Raw genomic sequence first — 20,069 nt, forward strand, 5'->3', positions numbered from 1 at the left:
TTTCATTTGACTATAGTTGTTTAAACATCCTTCATCATAAAATATACCAAGATTTAATACATAACCTCATACTGGCATTACATTTACTATTTCTAAAATTCTCCAATGACACTAAATCCTTCTGTCCTATTCTAGCTAAACATCCATAATATTTAATAACAAAGTTTTCTATCCTTCTTTCCAAATCACTGTTTACAATTCACATCTCATTTCCTTATATTGTACCCATACACACACACACACACACACACATATATATATATATATATATATATATATATATATATATATATATATATATATATATATATATATATATATATATACATTATTATAATTATCCCTCCTTTATTTGACTATATCCTGCATCATATCATTTCCCCACTAGTAATAAAGACTTAACTAAATCTAACAATTCTTTTATTATTATTATTATTAGTGTTTATATATAATCCAAAGGGGTTACCACTTGCTTTTTTGTTGGTTGCTAAAATGCTAGGGATTGCCACACATCTCTCTTGTTCCATCGGTAGAAAGGATTCTGTGCCATAGCGCCCTCTGCTTCCCTCTGCTAAGGAAAAAGCTTGCAAATCGTGCTAGAACTTAGTTCAACCAGAAAAAAACCTGAATTCTGAGAGAGAGAGAGAGAGAGAGAGAGAGGGAGCTCAAATTTTAAAAACAAAGACATATTCATGGTCCTTTGGTCAGGAAAGCTGAAAAACACTTATTTTCCAGATCCGAAGTTTCCCTAAGGAGATAGCCCAAGGCATACCTCGCAAATCGTTCTAGAACTCAATTCAGCCAGAAAAGTTAAAAATTAAAAATGCTGACTGAATGTAATAATAATATTTAATCTGATCAGTTTTGTTTGTATTGGAATGTACAGTGCCCAGGTCCCACACTGTTCACGCATTGATTTGATATTTTTATAAAATACCTAGAGGGCTACCTCGCTATTTGGAAATTCTAAATTTACGTCACTTGGACATTCTGATTCTACAAAAAACCACCCTACTTGGAACAACTTATATCCTCCGACGTTACCTTAACAGTTCCTAGGTCCTTGGTTAGGACTCGAGCTGTTGAGCTACCAACCAGCCCCAAAGGCTGTGAATCTCACCAAACATTAACCACATAATAATAATAATAATAATAATAATAATAATAATAATAATAATAATAATAATAATAATAATGATGATGCCATAATAATAATAATAATAATAATGATGATGCCAAATGCAGACTTTGCAAAGAAGCTGACGAAACTGTTGATCACATACTCAGCTGCTGTAAAAAAATCGCGCAGACTGATTATAAATTGCGGCACAATTCAGTAGCACAAATGATCCATTGGAATTTGTGCAAAAATTATAATATTAAAACAGCAACAAACTGGTGGGAACATCAGCCTGAAAAAGTCACAGAAAATCAGATGGTCAAGATCTTGTGGGATTTCCGTATACAAACAGACAAAATACTGGCGCATAATACACCAGACATCACCCTGGTTGAGAAAAATAAGGTCACAATCATAGACATCGCAATACCAGGTGATAGCAGGGTCGCCGAGAAGGAACATGAAAAAATCGCAAGATACCAGGACTTAAAAATCGAAATTCAACGACTATGGCACAAACCAGCAGTGGTAATTCCAGTGGTAATTGGCACACTGGGTGCTATTCCAAAAGCACTGGAATTATATTTAAAGCAGTTAAAAATTGACAAAATCACCATCAGTCAAATGCAAAAAGCCGCACTGCTTGGATCTGCACGCATATTACGAAAATACGTTACGACGTCCTAGGCCCCTGGGTGGGGCCCGACTAGTAACCAATGCCAAATCCGGCGAAACAACTGGCCGCTGTGATACAATTGTACAATAATAATAATAAAAAGAAAGAAACAGGTATGAAAAAGCAGCTCAAATAGTTCTGTTCGACAGTAACATAGACCTGCCAAGCTGTTTATATTAAAGTTCATTTCCTTTAAATTGGTCCCACAGCCCCCCCAGTCAGTGGGTATGGGAGAGTTTTTACACAGAAGAATCTTCAATCCTGTGATCATGAATGTAAATGGATCCCCTAATCACAGTTTGCTGCTGTAATATCAACAATTTCTTCGTGGAGCACTCCAGTTAATTTCTCTTTCCTGCTCTCTGTCTCTTTCTTCCCTTTCCTAGATATTGATGAATGTCTCACTGAAACGCATTCCTGTTCACACAACCAGACCTGCTTTAATATTCAGGGAGGATTTCGCTGCCTTTCTCTGGAGTGCCCGGAGAATTACCGCAAATCTGGAGATACGTAAGTGCCCCCTCTGAATTCCCTTCAGTAGTTTGAGGATGTCGGCATCACCAAAGTTGACCAAGGAACTGCCTGCCCAAGTGACCTTCTTTTATTCTTTACCTGTTTGCTCAGCAAACTTAAGACTGGATGCTGAAATTTAGCAATAGCAATAGCATTTAGACTTATATACTGCTTTAAGGGAGCTTTACAGCCCTCTCTAAGCGGTTTATAGAGTCAGCATATTGCCTCCAACAATCTTGATCCTCATTTTACCCACTTTGAGCCTGGTGAGATTTGATCTTCCAAATTATAGGCAGCTAGCAGCCAGCAGAAGTAACCTGCAATACTACACTCTAACCACTGCGCCTCGGCTCTATATTTAGATTGTGATGGTCATCCTAGATCATAGAACAGAAAGATGATAGGAACTAAGTTGAAGTTTTTCTTAACTTTGGCAGCTTTAAGATGTGTGGACTTCAACTCCCATAATTCTCCAGCTAGCCAGGAATTCTGTGATGGGGATGGTTCAGCGGGCTTATCCTGAAGCCCCACCCCACCCCCCTACTGTTACCATCCTGCTCCCAAACAGATAGTTAAGAGCTAATTAGGAATTATGGCTATTTGGGAATTTGGAACAAGGAAAGAAGAGGCTATTGAGAGGATTGATATAAATAAACCAAAAAGATAAAACTCTTCCTTAAGTCAAATTTGTCCATGAAGATGTCTTTGTCACCACGAGGACCTTCTTCAGAGGATACATTTTTTATTTCTTACTGTGTCCTATACTCTTGGGGTTTCTGGTGGTCTCCCATTCGGCCCTGAACCAAATTACTGTGTTTCCCCTAAAATAAGAGAGGGTCTTATTTTCTTTTGACCCTGGAAATAAGCACTTGGCCTTATTTTTGGGGAGGTGTTATTATTTCTGAGGTAAAGGAGGTGGTGAGCATGGTCACCCCATGACTGGTGCTGTGTTGCAATATTTTTGGGGAGGGCTTATTTTCAGGGGAAGGGCTTATTTTAGCGCATGTGCTCAAAAGCCTGATTGGACTTATTATCTGGGGAGGTCTTATTTTTGGGAAAACAGTGTAGATTAACTTTCCTAAAGTCAAACTACACTGGTTAGATTTGTAGCAATAGCACTAAGACTTATATACCGCTTTCCAGCCTTCTCTAAGCGGTTTACAGAGTCAGCGTATTGTCCACCCCAACAATCTGGGTCCTCATTTGACCCACCTCGGAAGGATGGAAGGCTGAGTCAACCTTGAGCCTGGTGAGATTTGAACGGCCAAATTGCAGGCAGCCGGCAGTCAGCAGAAGTAGCCTGCAGTACTGCACTCTGGCCACTGGGCCACCGAGGCTCATGTGTGTGAGAAAAAGTTGGTCTTGATTCCTGGCAATTGCATGGACTGTTGTCAATGACAGGCAACGACTTAATAGCCAGCCATCAACACCCCAATCTATATCTAAAAATCTACACACAACAGCCACCATATAAATATCACACACAGAACAGCCCAAAGCATAGAGAGAAGTTCCGTGAGGATGGGCTCCAGTATGAGTCCGAAAACTGGGAAGACAAAACCTCTGGCCCTGGTGACCGACTCAGACTGGATTCTGTAACATTATCCTGGGACACATATATTCACCTTTGCTCAATCTTTCATTGCAGAAGCAACAGTTTTGCGGTGCGGTGGATTAGAAGTCCTTAATGCATGGGTGAAAATATTGGGGGTTTAGTGTAAAAAAGAAGGGAAAAATACATCACTCACCTTTTGCACTGCCTTCAGTGTCAAATCATAAAGGGAATATTTGGGAAAAAATTGTCCTTTGTTTTGACATAGAGGCCAATCTCATTTATTTGATTATCATTCAAAAGTAGTAATAAATCTGCTGGTAGATTTATCACAGATATATATGTGCTTCTTTATATCCACCGGAAGTGATGCCATCTTCTATTTTATAAATTTTATTATAAACAAAGGTAATTTGCAAGCTAATAACAGCTCGTGCTAGCAATATAATGATGTTCTCATAAGGCAAAAACACATCCTTTAAAATAACATTTCCTTCTTAACCCCCTAGAAGAATGATAGCTTATATGTTTATGTGTATTGTTTTTATGTAGCTAGTGGCTTTTTATCCAGGAATTTGTTTGGTTCAGAAATGAGTGTGAGATTTATGTGAAACACACAGGTGTTTCAATACACAGGTGTTTTGGGTCTCATTTATATTTCAACTCCTCACTACAACATTTCAGTATTTCAACAGCCAGTTTATGAAACATTCCACAAATAAGTTCCAGTACAGGATAAAATATTCTATCAAATCCTGGAGGTATAAAGAGTCTCTTTCAGTTTTTATTTTGTGTATCTATGTGAATGCAAAAATCTACTTTTTACTGCCTTTTTAAAAACATTTTTAATGTCTTTGTTCTTAACAAAATCTTAATAACAGAATAGATATTTTATAGCTTCTGAGGCTCAACAGAAAACCAAGGATACTGATTCTTGCGCGGGGCGGGGGGGATCACTACTTTCAACTAAAATAATCAAAATTTCCACCCATGAGTACTTGTTTTTTGAGCTTGGTGGTTGGGTAATTTGATTGCTGAGTCCTGAAAGTAGCTACGTAAAGGTGCTTTTGGAAATGTGCTCCAACTTTTGCTCATTCAAACCGTTGGATTTCCTCTGTGGTTGTGTGGCCTGGAGAACCACCAAAGTGGACAGCTTCCATAATGGAATGGTTCTCTTTGCTAGGCTCCAGGGTTGAGTTTAAGGTTCCCCATGTATGCTGTGAGTTCGATCCTGGGTAGAGGCAGATATTTCTCTCTCTGGGCATACTGAGAATATATTTGCTGAACAAAACTCTACGTTGGCGACAGGAAGGGCATCCGGTTATTAAAAAAAAAACCTCAGCTCCATTCAGTTGCCCAGATTCCATCCTGAAAGGGATTATGGGGTCGTTAAAAGAGGATGATGGATGCCGTCTTCTTTTTGGAGATGTCCACAGAGAGAATGGTGGGTGTGGTGTTGGCCTCAAAGCCCTGCCCCTTTCCCCCATGCATGCATTCACTCATGGTGATGCAGATTTTGACCCCAATTGGAGCAAAAGCTTTTAATACCAATTGCTGGTAGCAATAGGAAGGGGAGACTCATGACTTTTGCTCTCCAAAGCCTGCGGAAATTGCAAGTGATTCTGGGCAGTGAAATATTCTCATTCTGATGCCTGTTGAGGAGTAGCTAACAGTCCGATCGATATGTTATAAAACAATTGGTTGCCACCAGCATCTCTGGGCCTAGCCATCTCTTTCAAAAAGATTTGTTCTTTGTAAAACATTTTTTTTTTAGATTCTAAGATCCTGTGCTTGGGGTGTGAGGAATGCAAGAAAGTCTCTGTTTGAATTTTTGCACTTCTTTACAAATTAGCTTGAGACGGTCACCAGAAAAACAGTTCCGTCCCTAGATTTTATAAACTAGCCGATAACCCGGCGTTGCCCAGGTATTTATTTATAGGGGGAAAATATCCGGACCAAACATAATTTCTAATGTTGGATTTTCCCCATTACCAGAAGGAGCCCCCCTTGTGGAGTACTGTGAAGCCGTTACCATGGCAACTCCACTGCACAGCACAGTAGAGGCCATTTTACAGCAGTACAGTAGAAGCCATTTTAAGGCACAACAGGATGTATCTTAACAGAACACACATTCCAGCCCATTTCTGGTCTTCCAGAACTTTCAGGAGGCCAGTTTTTCCCTCTCCCTAAGCCCCCGCACAGGCCATGCACTTGCCTCGCATACAAAATGGGCCATGTGGAGACTCCTGGGAGGGAAGGGGTGGGGTGGGCGGGGCCAGCCAGGGGTGGGATTTGGAGGTTCTCCCAGCTGGCCATAATATTAGCTACGGGTTCTCCTGATCCCGGGCGAACCCATAGCAGCCCAAACCTGAACATAGGCTTGGGGCAGTATACCCCAGGAGATCCTGCAGAGAGCAGTTTCTCAAACTCAAGAACTTTAAACTGTGTGGACTTCCAACTCCTAGAATTCCCCAGCCTGCAAGTTAAAGTTCATGCAGCTTAAAAGTTCATTCCTGGTGGTCTCCTGTTCATTTGCTAGCCACAATGAAACCAGCTAAGCTTGAAGTTGGGCCTAAAGGTTAAGCATCTCTTTAAAATGAGCTCAATTCCAGATGTCATGATGGACACATTGGTGGAGTTTTCTTGCCCTGATTTTCTGTGGGACTTTTTTTTTTTTTTTGCAACTTGCCAACTGAATTTTCTGCTCTGGGACTCTTCCCAGCCCAGCATCACCCCTGGTTAGCTTCCCAGGTCAGACGAACTGAGCATGCTCGACGATTTTCAGGACTAGCCAGGTGCTCGGGGACATTTGCCTGCATGGTTGATTGGGCTGCTCTTAAGCCACAGTTTGAAGCTACCCCCTTCTGCATGAAATGCATGGGTTAGAACCTTTGCCTGCTCTGCTCCAGGCCTCGGGGATGTGGGAGTCCCACTCCCCTTCGCCCTGCGGCTTTTCTCCTTCCGGCCGAACGGTTGCTAACCCCTTCCCCTTCTTCTCCCTTCCCCTCCCTTGTCTTGCAGCCGTTGTGAGCGCCTGCCCTGCCCTGACAGGACGGAATGCCAGCAGCTGCCCTTGAGAATCACTTCCTACCACCTCTCTTTCCCCGCCAACCTCCAGGGCCCCCTTGACATTTTCCGCATGGGCCCGTCCAATGTCGTTTCCGGGGATCACCTTCAGTTCGCCATCCTGAGCGGGAACGAGGGCGGCTTTTTCGCGGTGAGGAAGGTGGACGGCCACCGGGGCGTCGTGTCTTTGCAGCGGCCCATCCCGGAGCCCCGAGACCTCCACCTAAGGATTCAAATGCAGGTCTCCCGCCACGGAAGGGTCAGCACCTCCCTAGCCGAGCTGTGGATCTATGTCACCGCGCAACTTTGACCCCTTGCATGCTGACCTTGCCTGGGCCTGCGCCGTTGCTACTGTTTTTTTTTTTAAAAAAGCATCTTTTAATAAAGTTTGGATGGCACAGCGGTGCTGCATGCTGTGTTGTCCTTTTGTTTCATTCAGCCTGATATGTGTTTTCCTTTAATGCTTTGTACTATGGCAGGTTACTTTCTGTCTCCACTTAGGGAAGTTCTGCATATAAATACATCAAGGTTCGCTTTCAACCAGTAGTATCTCCCGGTCCAAACCCACCCCCCAAACCAAGATGGCAGCCTCAACACAACAAGAGTTCAGCTTATCCATTTGGGTCCTTTTATGATTATTATGGTTAGGATGATGAGGGGACTGAATGGTTGCAGGAACTGGGCATGGCTGGTCTAGTGAAGAGAAGCACCAGGGGAGGCATGATAGCAGCCTTCCAATATTTGAGGGGCTGCCATAGAGAGGAGGGGGGGGGGTTCAAGCTATTTCCCCAAAACCCCGAAGGCCAAACAAGGAATAATGGCTGGAAACTGAACAAGGAGAGATTCAACCTGGAAATAAAGAGGAAGTTTCTGACGGTGAGAGCAATCAACCCTGAAGTTGCCTTCAGAAGTTGTGGGAGCTTCATCCCTGGAAGCTTTCAAGAAGAAGATGGACTGCCATCTGTCAGAAATGATGTAGGGTCTCCTGCTTGGGGCCGAGGGGTTGGACTAGATGACCTACAAGGTCCCTTCCAACACTGTTAATCTGTATCTGCTGCTGACCCCAAGGTGCTTTTTCAATAGGCAACTGGACTTCTTGGGATTTTTTTTTTTGAAGATTTTTCACTTGTCATCCAAGAAGCTCCTTCAGCTCTGAGGAAGCTTCTTAGATGAGAAACGAAATGTCTTCAAAGAAAAACCAGAAAATCCACTTGTCTCTTGAAAAAGCACCTTTGGGACAACCACGACCTGGATGACTGAGAATCTCCATGGACATCATCTGCTGAGGCGTGACCCGACAAAAGCGCGAACGTCATAAGCGCGCCAACAACACCGCGGCGCTAAAACCGCGATGTCAAAAGAGCGCCGACAACAGCGCGCCGACAAGCGCGATTTAATTTAAGGTAAGATTTACATTTAGGTTTAGGGTTAGGTTTAGGGTTAGGTGTAGGGTTACGTTACAGCGCACTTCTGTCGGCGCGCTTTTGTCGGCGCGCTTTAGGGCTAATTAGTCGCTCATTCGTCGTGCGGTTTTGTCACCGCGCTTTAGACACCGTGGTTTAGTCAGGCGCGCTTTTGTTGTGCGCGCATTTGTGGTGGAACCCTGCTGAGGAGGGCCCTCGGCAGAGCAAACCCTTTTGATTGACTAAACACGATACAGATTGTCCTTCACCAACACCTACAGTCATTAATTTAGTCATTAGTCATTAATTACAGTCATTAATTACAGTCATTAATTACAGTCATTAATTACAGTCATTACAGTAATTAATTACAGTAATTAATTTAGCATCCGATCAAAGTACAATCACATGGAAAGAAGTGACTTATAGCCAGTCCTCGCCCTTATGACCACCACTGCATCCCCACAGCCACGATGTGATCAAAATTTGGGCACTTGGCAACCAGCATGTATTTGTGATAGTTGCAGCATCCCAAGGTAACGTGGTCTCCACTTGTCCCCTTCCCGGCCAGATTCCCACAAGCAAAGTCAAGCCCCTCCCCGGATTCACTTAATGACCAGGCGATTCATTTAACAACTGCGACGATTTGCTTAACTGCGACTTTAAAAGGTCATAAATTTGTACACCACTCACTTAATGTCCGTTCTTGCTTAGCAACAGAAATTTCCGGTCCCAGTTGAGGACTACCTGCAGTCACAGATTAATAAAATAATTAAAAGCACAATATACACTTCAGCCCTACCAAATGGCTGAGTGCAAGGGATCAATCAATTAAAAAAACCAAAACAAAATAAAAATATAACTTTAAAATAAAAACCATCATAAACCGCGTCACATTTTGCCGCCTCGGCTTGAGTTTTGCCCAAAGACAATTTGCGCATAATTCTTAAGACGATTATTGGATTGGAATTCCATAACTTGATTTTGGATAGCTCATAGTCCAGGATTTTGTGGCTGGCTGGCTTGGTAGGAGATCAAGATGATAGGTGAAGATCAAGATTGTCCCTGAGCCTGTTTAATTTGTATCTCAAAAGATGTGCAACCAGTATCTTCAGTTTGTTTTTTTTTAAATCTCCCCTGGGATAAAATTGTTAATGCAGAAATCAGGAGATGCTTAAGAATTTGGAGGTTGCCTCAGATTACTAGATTAATACATGCACTCCAGACAATATTACACTCTGTCCTATTCTCACAAAGTTTTTGGCTGAAATTTTGTGTTATTCCAATCCTGCTAAAGAGCCTGGACAAGTTAACCCAGCAGCTTCAATGTGATCCCTCTACAGATAAGAACTTTTCTCAAACTCTTCACCAAGTGCCAAAATTGGATGCATGCGTGCCAGAAAATGGAAGAGCAGCCACCGGGCAGCTGCTCTTCTGGTTTTCGGTGCTCCCGTGTGCGTGAACACCAGCTGGTTGGTGCGCCAGAACCTGGAAGAGCAACGAGCGACAGCTCGTGTGCTGGGAGAGATGGCTCTGCGTGCCACTTCTGGCCATGGGTTCGCCATCATGGCCCTAGCCTCTTTTCAGATCACATTCATTTCATGAGTGAATGTCCCAAAGAGTTAGAGTTTAGGGTCTGGAGCACATCTCCATAGGTTGATAACGTAGCGAGATCAAAAACTTATCTTCACTGCTGATCAACAATCTTCAATTTTTGCCATACAAATAATTATTTGTAGGATTGTCCAAGAGATGTTTCTCAACAGATGGTAGCCATGAAGATGCAACCCACATAAAGAACCAGATAGAGTTTTGATCACATCATAACAACCATTAAGATGACTCTTTAGACCAGTGATGGCGAACCTATGACACGCGTGTCAGTGCTGACACGCGTAGCCATTTGGGGTGACACGCACAGGATTTCATGCGATTCATCCTCGGCTCCTGCACGGCTGCCGAGGATGAAAGAATCTGTGCTGGAGGAACGGGGGGGGGGGACGTGTGATCTCCCCCGCCCACACTCACTTACTGTATCGCCGCCGCCCCTTTCTGAGCGCAGGGGCTGCTGGTAAGGCGTGCGTGCCGTGCGCACACACGTCATCAGCGCGGCGAGGGAGGACCCGCAGGAGAGGAGCGCGGGAACAGTGCGCGCCTCTCTCCAGTCAGGCCGGCACAGAGAGTCTACTCCTGGGAGTATCGGTTACGACCGCACCACAGCAGGGAACAGCGGAGTGCCAACGGGAACTGTGAGCACCATTAGCAGCAACTATAAATTGAGCAAAATTATGTTTTTGTCGAAGTGACACACAACGCGAGTTATGCTCGATTTTTTGCCGATTTTTGACACACCACGCCAAAAAGGTTGCCCATCACTGCTTTAGACCCTACTCCATGGACACCCTGGGACGTTTCTTTCTGGTCTTAATTTGTATGTCTTTCTTTTTCCATTAGAGTCAGACATGAGAAGACAGATACCATTCGCTGCATTAAATCCTGTCGACCAAGTGATGCCAACTGTATCTTAGACCCTGTTCACACAATTTCCCACACCGTTATCTCTCTGCCCACTTTCCGGGAATTTACGAGACCAGAAGGTAAAGTGTTTCCTTGCTCCGTAAAGTTATCCAGAGGGACATCACCTAGTATGGGGTGATGATGTTGGAAGTGATGATGGTTTTTAGGTATCTTGGATTCCTTACTACCCAGTAAGGCACGGAACGTATTACCATTTATGGTGGACCTGTGAGGAGGCTAAAATTTTTTCGAAAAGGATCAAAAATTGGCTGGAGGCAATAACGGGGGTTAAAATAGAATGGAAACCTGAAGTTTTGTTATTAGGAATAATGTCTGCGAAATACAAAAAAGAAATCCAGTATTTAATACTACATATAATTACGGCGGCAAAGATTGCCTTTGCCCAGAAATGGAAAAACAAATTAACTCCAAGCGAAGATGAAATAATAAGGATTGTGCTGAAATGGACAAACTAAAGAAATCCAGGGAAAAGAAGAATCAGAATTCTACCAGATATGGGATAAATGCTATAGGTGGATGGAGGAAAGAAACAAAAATCAATGGAGGAATATAACAAAACTCAAAAAATAATAGTTATGAGTAAAATAAGAGGGTTAAGAATGGTGAAATCCAAACGAAATACAGTAGAAGGGGAAATAATATAAGGTGAGCGGTATCGATTGATAATTGCTATTAGAAAGAACAGGAAGCTCCATATTGTATTGTGTAAGTGTGATGTACGTCTAAGTTTTGTGTGTGTGTGTGTTTTACATGTTTGTTAATTAAAAAAAAAAAGACTGTTGAGCACACTGGTTAGGATTGGAAGTCTTTCTAGTCCTAGATCTCTAGGAGGCACCATATGTAGTCCTATGTTATTACAAGGAACATCCATCCTATTAGTGACACAAAAAAGTGATTCCTAAAATAGTCCTTCCTTTTAGCTTATCTGGGCATGGCTGCCAATTAGGTTCCAGAATGAGATTCTGAAATCATGGGTTCCTTGTTGCATCAAGTTGCAAATATTCTAGCCAGGGAGAAAAGGCTGTTCCTTTCCCCCCAAACCAGTGATGCCAATCTCCTGTCCTGTTGTTACTTTCTTTAAATAAATTGGTCCAATTGGCAACTGATAACTCCAGTCTTTGCAGCAGTTATGTTCCATTGCTGCTGTCTTCAGGTGACCCTCGTGCTTTCTCTCCTCAGAGATTATTTTCCTTCGTGCCATCACGCCAGCGTACCCGACCAATGAGGCTGACATCATATTTGATATAACTGAAGGAAATTTACGGGATTCTTTTGACATCATCAAGCGCTATGCAGATGGCATGACTGTGGGTAAGGCATACCTCTTCAATGCTCCATTCACCCATCCAACCATCCATCCATCTATTCACCTACCCACCCATCCACCCATCCATTTGTCTACCTACCCACCCACCAACCACCCATCCATCCATCCACCCATCCATTTGTCCACCTACTCACCCACTACCCACCCATTCATCCATCCATTCATCCATCCACCCATCCATTTGTCCACCTACCCACCCACCACCCATCCATCCATTCATCCATCCACCCATCCATTTGTCCACCTACCCACCCACCCACCACCCCTCCATCCATTCATCCATCCACCCATCCATTTGTCCACCTACCCCCCCACCCTCCCACCCCCCATCCATTCATCCATCCATCCATCCATCCACCCACCTATCCATTTGTCCACCTACCCACCCACCACCCACCCACCCATCCATTTGTCCACCTACCCACCCACCCACCCACCCACCCACCCTCCATCCATCCATCCATCCATCCATCCATCCATCCATCCATCCATCCATCCATCCACTAGTATTTCAGATAAGTGACTATTTAGTTTCTTCTTTAAAAACCTCCAGTGATGCAGTGCCCATGATTTCTGAAGGCAAGCTATTCCACTGGTTAATTGTCCTCCCTGTTAGGGAAGTTTCTCCTAAATTCCAGGTTGCTTCTCTCTTTAGTTAATTTCCAACCATTGTTTCTTTTCCTTCCTTCTGGTGCTTTGTAGAATAATCTGACCCCCTCCCCCCTCTTCTTTGTAGCAGCCCCTAAAATACTGGAATACTGCTGCCATGTCATTCTTCTTTTCTTTAGACTAGCCAGACCCGAAACTTTCAGCTGTTCTTCATATGGTTTAATTTCCAGGCCTTTGATCATCTTAGCTGCTCTCCTCTGAACTTTTTCCAAGATCTCAACATCTTTTTTGTAGTATGTTTAGGGTCATCTCATCCTTCCCCTGAAGGGGCTGCTAGGTTTGGCCAACATTCTGACGTGAGAAATGAAAAGAATAATTAGAGATTTCCTCCAATCATAGGATTGGACAGTGGGGCCAACAATGTGTAGAATCAAGGTGTTCTGGTGTATTTGGAAGCTACTTATAGAATTAAAACAAAAATAAAACATGCTGTAAAGGTTCCCCTCACACATATGTGCTAATTGTTCCCGACTCTAGGGGGTGGTGCTCATCTCTGTTTCAAAGCCAAAGAGCCAGCGCTGTCTGAAGACGTCTCCATGGTCATGTGGCCGGTATGACTAAACGCCAAAGGCGCACGGAAGGCTGTTACCTTCCCACCAAAGATGGTCCCTATTTTTCTACTTGCATTTTTACATGCTTTCGAACTGCTAGGTTGGCAGAAGCTGGGACAAGTAATGGGAGCTCACTCCATTACGCGGTGCTAGGGATTCAAACCACCAAACTGCCAACCTTTCTGATCGACAAGGTCAACATCTTATCTACTAAGCCACCGCGTCCCTATTGTAGGAGTACAGCTATTCTTCTATTTGCATTTTTACATGCTTTCGAACTGCTATGTTGGCAGAAGCTGGGACAAGGAATGGGAGCTCACTCCGTTACGTGCGCTAGGGATTCGAATTGCCGAACAGCCGACCTTTCTGATCGACAAGCTCAGTGTTTTAGGCACTAAGCCACCAAGCCTCTTTTAAGCATGCTGAATGATGGTCTAAGGAGTGTTTCTCGATCTTAGCAATTCCACGAGGTTCTCACTTCCACTCCCAGAATTCCCTACCCAGCAAGGTTTCTGGGAGTTGAAGTCATTACACCTTAAGAGTTTCTAAGGTTGAGAAATGTTGGACAAGGGAAACAAGCCATCCGTATCCATGCATAACTTTTAGAACCTGTTTTATAGCTTGGCCTGAAGATGGCGCTGTGGTCATGCTCATTCCAATTTATTTCAAAATTTCTCCAGCAGAAGTGATTATTTGGTGCCAAAGGGGGAACATGTTTATGCAGGTTTCTAAGCTTTGGGGTGTTAAAGAAGAGCTGTTGGGAAATTAAAGGGCCTCAAGATGATTTTCTGCAAAGGCTGCTGATGCTAACCTAGAAATGATGAAATTGGGAACGACAATCAATATATACAGTACATGTGCACCCCAAAGGTTGCTCATTTTAAAATCAGGCAGGGAGAAAGACTGCATATTCTAGGGGCCCTCTATATAGGAGCACATGTTTTATGTGAAAAACAAAACAAAAGGGGAAATGTTTCCCCTTTTTGCATTTGTGCAGGCAGGCAAGAAGGGACAGGAAAGGAGAAAGGGAAAGAGGGAAGACAAAGAAAAAGAAGGGAAGAGAACAAGGAAGGAAAAATAAGGGAAGAGGGGAAGGAAGAAGGAAGGAGAAGGAAGAGGGAAGGAAGGAAGAAAGGAACGAAGGAAGGAGATTATAATGAGAGGGAGGGGTCTGAGGGAAGTCCAGCCTTAGCACTTGGCCACCATAGGCGTCCCCGACACAAGTGACATCATATTGGCCATGCCTCCCCCAACCCCCCCCCCCAAGGTCGAGTTTGAAATCAAGTTTGACACCCCTGGCCTATGAGCTGCATTAAATGGAGCCTGGAACCTCCAGCAATTCAAAATCATAATTAAGAACTAAAAGTCAGCTGTAAAAGAGAGAAGTAAGCAGTAAAAGAAAGCTTCTGCACAGGGGTGAAATTCAATTTTTTTTAAATTTTTCGTTTATTATCATTTTTTTTAATGTGAAAAAGGTTTTTATTTTCCATTTTTTCATTTTCATACACTCACATATATACTGTGCATAGCCGGAGCCATACAACATTAAACAATCATCACAGCAATTCCTCTTACCAACAATACCACAAAAAATAGAAACCCAATATACCTCTTCCACTCTCCGTACACCTCTTTCTTCCACCCCCCTCCAACTTTCTATCTTCCCTCCATCATCCCCCTCTACCCTACTTCCCCTCCCCCTCTACCCCTCCTCTCTCCCGATCCACTCCCTCCCTCCCTTCTCACCCTCCCTCCCATCCTCTCTCCCGCCCGCTCTACCCATCTTTCTTCTATCTCACTCCTCCTCCCCTTGGTGTATTTCCACTATATGTCAATGTACTTAACTTATCCTATTTTTACAGAGAAATTAAAGAAAAACAGTATACATGTGAAGTCGCATTACATTGAAATCTAACACATCGTATAGTATAAATCCCTCCCCCCCTCCCTCCCCCCCAACACCCCACCACACCCAACACCCCCCCATTTTTTTTTACTACCGGATCTGTGGTCCTCTTTGGTAGACATGGTGTGGCTTGGTGGGCGTGGCTTGGTGGGCGTGGCAGGGGAAGGATACTGCAAAATCTCCATTCCCACCCCACTCTGGGGCCAGCCAGAGGTGGCATTTGCCGGTTTTCAGAACTACTCACAAATTCCGCTACCGGTTCTCCAGAACTTGTCAGAACCTGCTGGATTTCACCCCTGCTTCTGTATGAAAGCAGGTATTTCAAATCCTTTTCTGATTGCTCTTTGTGGTGTGCTTGTTTGTTTTATCCCCAAAAACATTCTTGCAGCTTGAAGGCTCATTTCAGAGATTAGAAGAAGCCTTTTCCTGCTTCCCAAAAACTGCAGCAGCTGAAGCCACCCCCTTGCAGTTGAAGATGTTTGAAGGCTCAAAATTATTGCTTTAAGTTTTCCCCACCAGGAGGCGGTAGATGACCGGAACTGGCTTGTCCAATACCGCTTTCTCTTCCAGGTGTGAATTTAGAAACGCAGGTCAATCACAGGGCACCTTCTGAAGTGCCAGAAACCAATGGGAAGATTTGGGTCCTGCGTTGAAGGGTCTGGAGGCTGCAAAAGCAGGGCCAGAGGTGGGCCAAGACAAAGGCTGGGGATGTTTCTTGGCGCCCAGAAATTAAGGGATATGGGTGGACCAAGAGCTGAGCTGACCGCAGCCCAACTTGTATATTAGTTTGGTGTAACAAACGGTTGTGGCCCGCCAGCAGAGCTGGAAGCAGAGTCGGACAGTGAGGAGGTCGGGGAGAAGCATGGGCCAGTCCTGGAGGCTGAGAAAGGCTCGGGTGAGGACTCTGCGTGGGAGGCAGAGGTGGGGCCGAGGCCATCTGGCAGTGACCAGGTGCCTACGGAGCTAGACAGCAGTGAGGCAGAGGAACAGCTGGAGCCTGTTCCCAATGTGCGCGTGCACAGAACTGCCAGAAGAAAAGAACTCAGAAATCAGGGTAGACTTGGGAGTAAAGTCACAGGTGGAAGGTGATTGGCCCCTCCCATAGGAAATAAAAGAGGAGCAAAAGGGGAGTGGGCTTTTGCAGGAAACAATACATTCGTCCAGTCGTTAGATTCGTTTCAGGAGTGTGAAGATCTGTCCGTGAATCTCAGAGACTCTGTGCCCAGCCTTTCCTTGCATAGCGCCTCATTTGGAAAATATTTACATGGCAGCTTTCCAAGACAGATAAGGTCTGTAGTCATAAATATTCTTTTGAAAGACTGTTTTCCAGGCCTTGGCTGAATGTGAATGAGAGGAATTCACATTCGTTTAATAAAAGGGGTTTTGTCGGGACCAGGACTCTGTCTCGTGCTTTTTGAGGAAGCCTCGGTCAGAACACAAATTAAGCGAGCCATTTTTTTCGCATCTCCGCCTGGAGTGTCACAGCTGATCCAGGAGAAAGGGTAAACAGAAGTAAAGCCTCCGCTTGTTCTCTTTAAGCCTTTTTACAGACTTTCAACTAGAAGGCTATTCAGCTTCTTTCTCTCCCTCTCTCTCTTTCTTTAACCAGCTGTCAGGGAAGAATTCATTTCCTGCCTGTAAAAAAAAGGTTTTATTAAAGCCCAGGGTATTAGAAGGCTCCCCCCCCCCTTAGCTGTGCCTAATTCTCTAATGCCACCTGTATTCAGGCAACGCTACTAATTCCTGCAAAGTAAAACTTTGATACAGTTGCCCCGAGTTAATAGAAAGCACATTCTTGGCTTTAAAAATATCTACCTCCCAATTACTTTTTTCCTGGCTTTGTCAGCTGTCCTAGTTTTTTTATACGGCACCGCGTGCAATGCGCATGCGCTATTCAATGTAAATTGTTCCGCCCGCATGCCATCCCTGGTCTAGCCAAAGGAACCAAAGCAATGCTCCTCGTGTCACAGGGATGAAAAACATCAATGCTAATTCTTGCTTCTGTCCTTGCTGTCTCTCCACTCACAGGGGTCGTCCGGCAAGTGAAACCTATCATCGGTCCTTTCTACGCCACCCTGAAGTTGGAGATGAACTACGTCGTCGGAGGGGTTGTCTCACATCGTAACGTTGTCAACGTGCACATCTTTGTTTCGGAATATTGGTTCTGATGGGCTGTTTAATGAACAGAAAAGAGCGTCAAAGCGAAACTCCACCACAAATTATCTGGAAGCTCTGTATTCATGGTTTCGGTTATGGGGGAGGATGTGTAGAAAAAGGATGTCTTTTCCAAGGATGTAATCTGGTTTCTAGCTTAATTGCAGGACAAATAGCAAACTATCTAAAATAGAAGTAGGATATCAAGGCCTGTAAATTCACGGTAGTTAACATTGTGTTGTATATACAGTATGATTATTATTATTATTATTTTTTGCGTCTGGTGGCTCTCGTTGAATTTTAATCTCAGCTATTTTTTTAAGTGCTTGAGACTGGGTTTGGCAGATCTGGGTCTTGCTGTCTTTGATGCTTGCACCTCCTTGAAGATTTTACCTGGCTATGAATTCTTTTTTAAATTGTAGAACTTCTTCTTCTTCTTTTTTTTTTAAAGTCATCTGGAATCAGAACTAACTCCAGCTGATTGGGTTCCGGTAGTGGAAATGGCGACTTGGTTCTCCTAACCAGTAGGGATGACATGTTTGCCACGCCGCCGAACCAGTTCCCCGGTCGCTGCAAAATCTCCCCCCCCCTTTTTAAATCTTCTGTGCATGCGCAGACCTATTTATAGGAAACTTCATGTGCGCAAAATCACTTCCACACCGAACCAGCAGTAATGCCAGCAGATACTCACTCCCGGTTTCTTCCTACCGGCATTGGACCCCCTAATTCCAAGTCACCAACAGTAATAAGTCCAGGGTATTGTTTAGTAATATTTCAGGTCCCTGTTTTACCTGGCTGTGTGCTTTGGTTTCTTTTAAAATTTGACAATGTCATTAAAGGAACACGGGACAACATGGGAAGAGAATGGTAGAAAACTTTTAGTCTTTTAGTGCCCAGGGATCTTCAACCTACAGTACACAAAGCACACTCTCTTTCTAATGCTGCAGTCACACTGAAATATGTATCTCAATGCAAGATGATCGTGGATTGTTGGTGGTATTAATATTACCGGCCTCTTGTTGTTCAAAGAGGAGTCTTCAGCTCACATAAGGGGCCCCTTTGGGTCCCTTTAAAAATTAATCTCCCTTGAAATGTTGGGTGTGGAACATGCTTTGTTGAAAGCGCTGGAAGCCCCCACGTATATATGACTTCCTTCTTTTCTGCAATAAAACAACTTACCTTGCTATTTCTGCTGTCAGCTGATTAATGAATGCAGCTTTGTGTTTTAGCTCAGCTGAAGCGCGGCAATCTGCTCGGCTGCGCAAATCAGCTGAGCTAAAAAAAAAACAAGGGAATATAAGTCAGGGAACGACGGGGGCGGGAGGGCGGGGCCAACCAGAGGTGGTATTTATAGCAATAATAACAGTAGACTTATATACCGCTTCATAGGGCTTTCAGCCCTCTCTAAGCGGTTTACAGAGTCAGCATATTGCCCCCAACAACAATCCGGGTCCTCATTTTACCCACCTCGGAAGGATGGAAGGCTGAGTCAACCCTGAGCCGGTGAGATTTGAACCGCTGAACTGCTGATCTAGCAGTCAGCCTGCAGTGCTGCATTTAACCACTGCGCCACCTTTGCCTGTTTTCTGAACTACTCAAAATTTCCGCTACCGGTTCGCCCGAACCGGTCTGAACTGGCTGAATACCACCTCTGTAAGAGACTTCTTGGGGTTTTTTAAGTATCCATGGATGATCAACTTAATTAAATGATTCTTGTCAGTTTAAAGAAGCAGAAAGCGTTCACAAATGGGAAATGAGTAATTTTAGATGAATGGCTAAGTAGTGTGAATATGGAAACGATAGACATTTCTTAATGTGTCTGGGTCAACGTTGCTGTCAGGTTGTGGCCATAAGTCAAGAAACAATGCTAGGAGAATGGTTGAGGTTCACAAAAGCATGAAGAGGACAATGTAAACATGGAATCCCTTTTAATTCATCCAGTTCCTAATGAAGCAGTAAGACTTCTTCAGGTTGACCACATTTCCAAGCTTTTTCAGACCATCCCAATGAAACATTTTTTTTTTGAAGGGCGAGGAAATGTCTTAGCTAAAAGTTCATACTTTCTCTCACTAATAGTCCCTAGGTAAAAGTAAAGGTTCCCCTTGACATATGTGCTAGTCAATCCTGACTCCAGGGGGTGGTGTTCATCTCCATTTCAAAGCCAAAGAGCCAGCACTGTCTGAAGACATCTCCGTGGTCATGTGGCCGGCATGACTAAATGCTGAAGGTGCACGGAGCATTGTTACCTTCCCACCAAAGGTGGTCCCTATTTTTCTACTTGCATTTTTACATGCTTTCAAACTGTTCGGTTGACAGAAGCTGGGACAAGTAACAGGAGCTCACTCCGTTACGCGGCACTAGGGATTCGAACCATCGAACTGCCGACCTTTCTGATTGACAAGCTCAGCAGCTTAGCCCCTGAGCCACCATGTCCCTATTTTCCTAAAGGTTTCCTAAAAAGAGAGGGCTGGAACTACTCTACTATTAGCTTCCAGTCTGTTGAACAACAAAAATGACCCTGTGATTTTTGAAATGCCTATCCACACGCACGTTTTACATGTATTTAACTTTTCTCATGATAATATGCCATTTGA

The 20,069-nt window shown here is 43.9% G+C and overlaps 1 protein-coding gene across 2 annotated transcripts in view; it reads left to right on the forward strand.

Moving 5' to 3' along the window:
• The window catches only part of FBLN1 (fibulin 1), a 58,540-nt gene extending 39,879 nt beyond the window's left edge, over window positions 1-18,661 (forward strand). The window contains exons 14-17 of one of the 2 annotated variants that reach the window (XM_087722227.1): window positions 2,183-2,306; window positions 10,785-10,927; window positions 12,048-12,179; window positions 17,350-18,661. In XM_087722227.1, coding sequence (XP_087578353.1) covers window positions 2,183-2,306; window positions 10,785-10,927; window positions 12,048-12,179; window positions 17,350-17,489 — 539 coding nt within the window. In that variant the 3' untranslated portion in view covers window positions 17,490-18,661. Of the gene's footprint in view, window positions 1-2,182; window positions 2,307-6,882; window positions 7,366-10,784; window positions 10,928-12,047; window positions 12,180-17,349 lie in introns of those variants that run through there. The other variant, XM_087722228.1, reaches the window with a different exon arrangement.
• Window positions 18,662-20,069: the final 1,408 nt, after the last annotated feature.

Source organism: Thamnophis sirtalis, unplaced genomic scaffold (assembly GCF_051295495.1).
Source record: "Thamnophis sirtalis isolate CommonGarterSnake01/CBP01778 unplaced genomic scaffold, rThaSir2_p1.2 scaffold_9, whole genome shotgun sequence".
Classification (NCBI taxonomy): domain Eukaryota; kingdom Metazoa; phylum Chordata; class Lepidosauria; order Squamata; family Natricidae; genus Thamnophis; species Thamnophis sirtalis.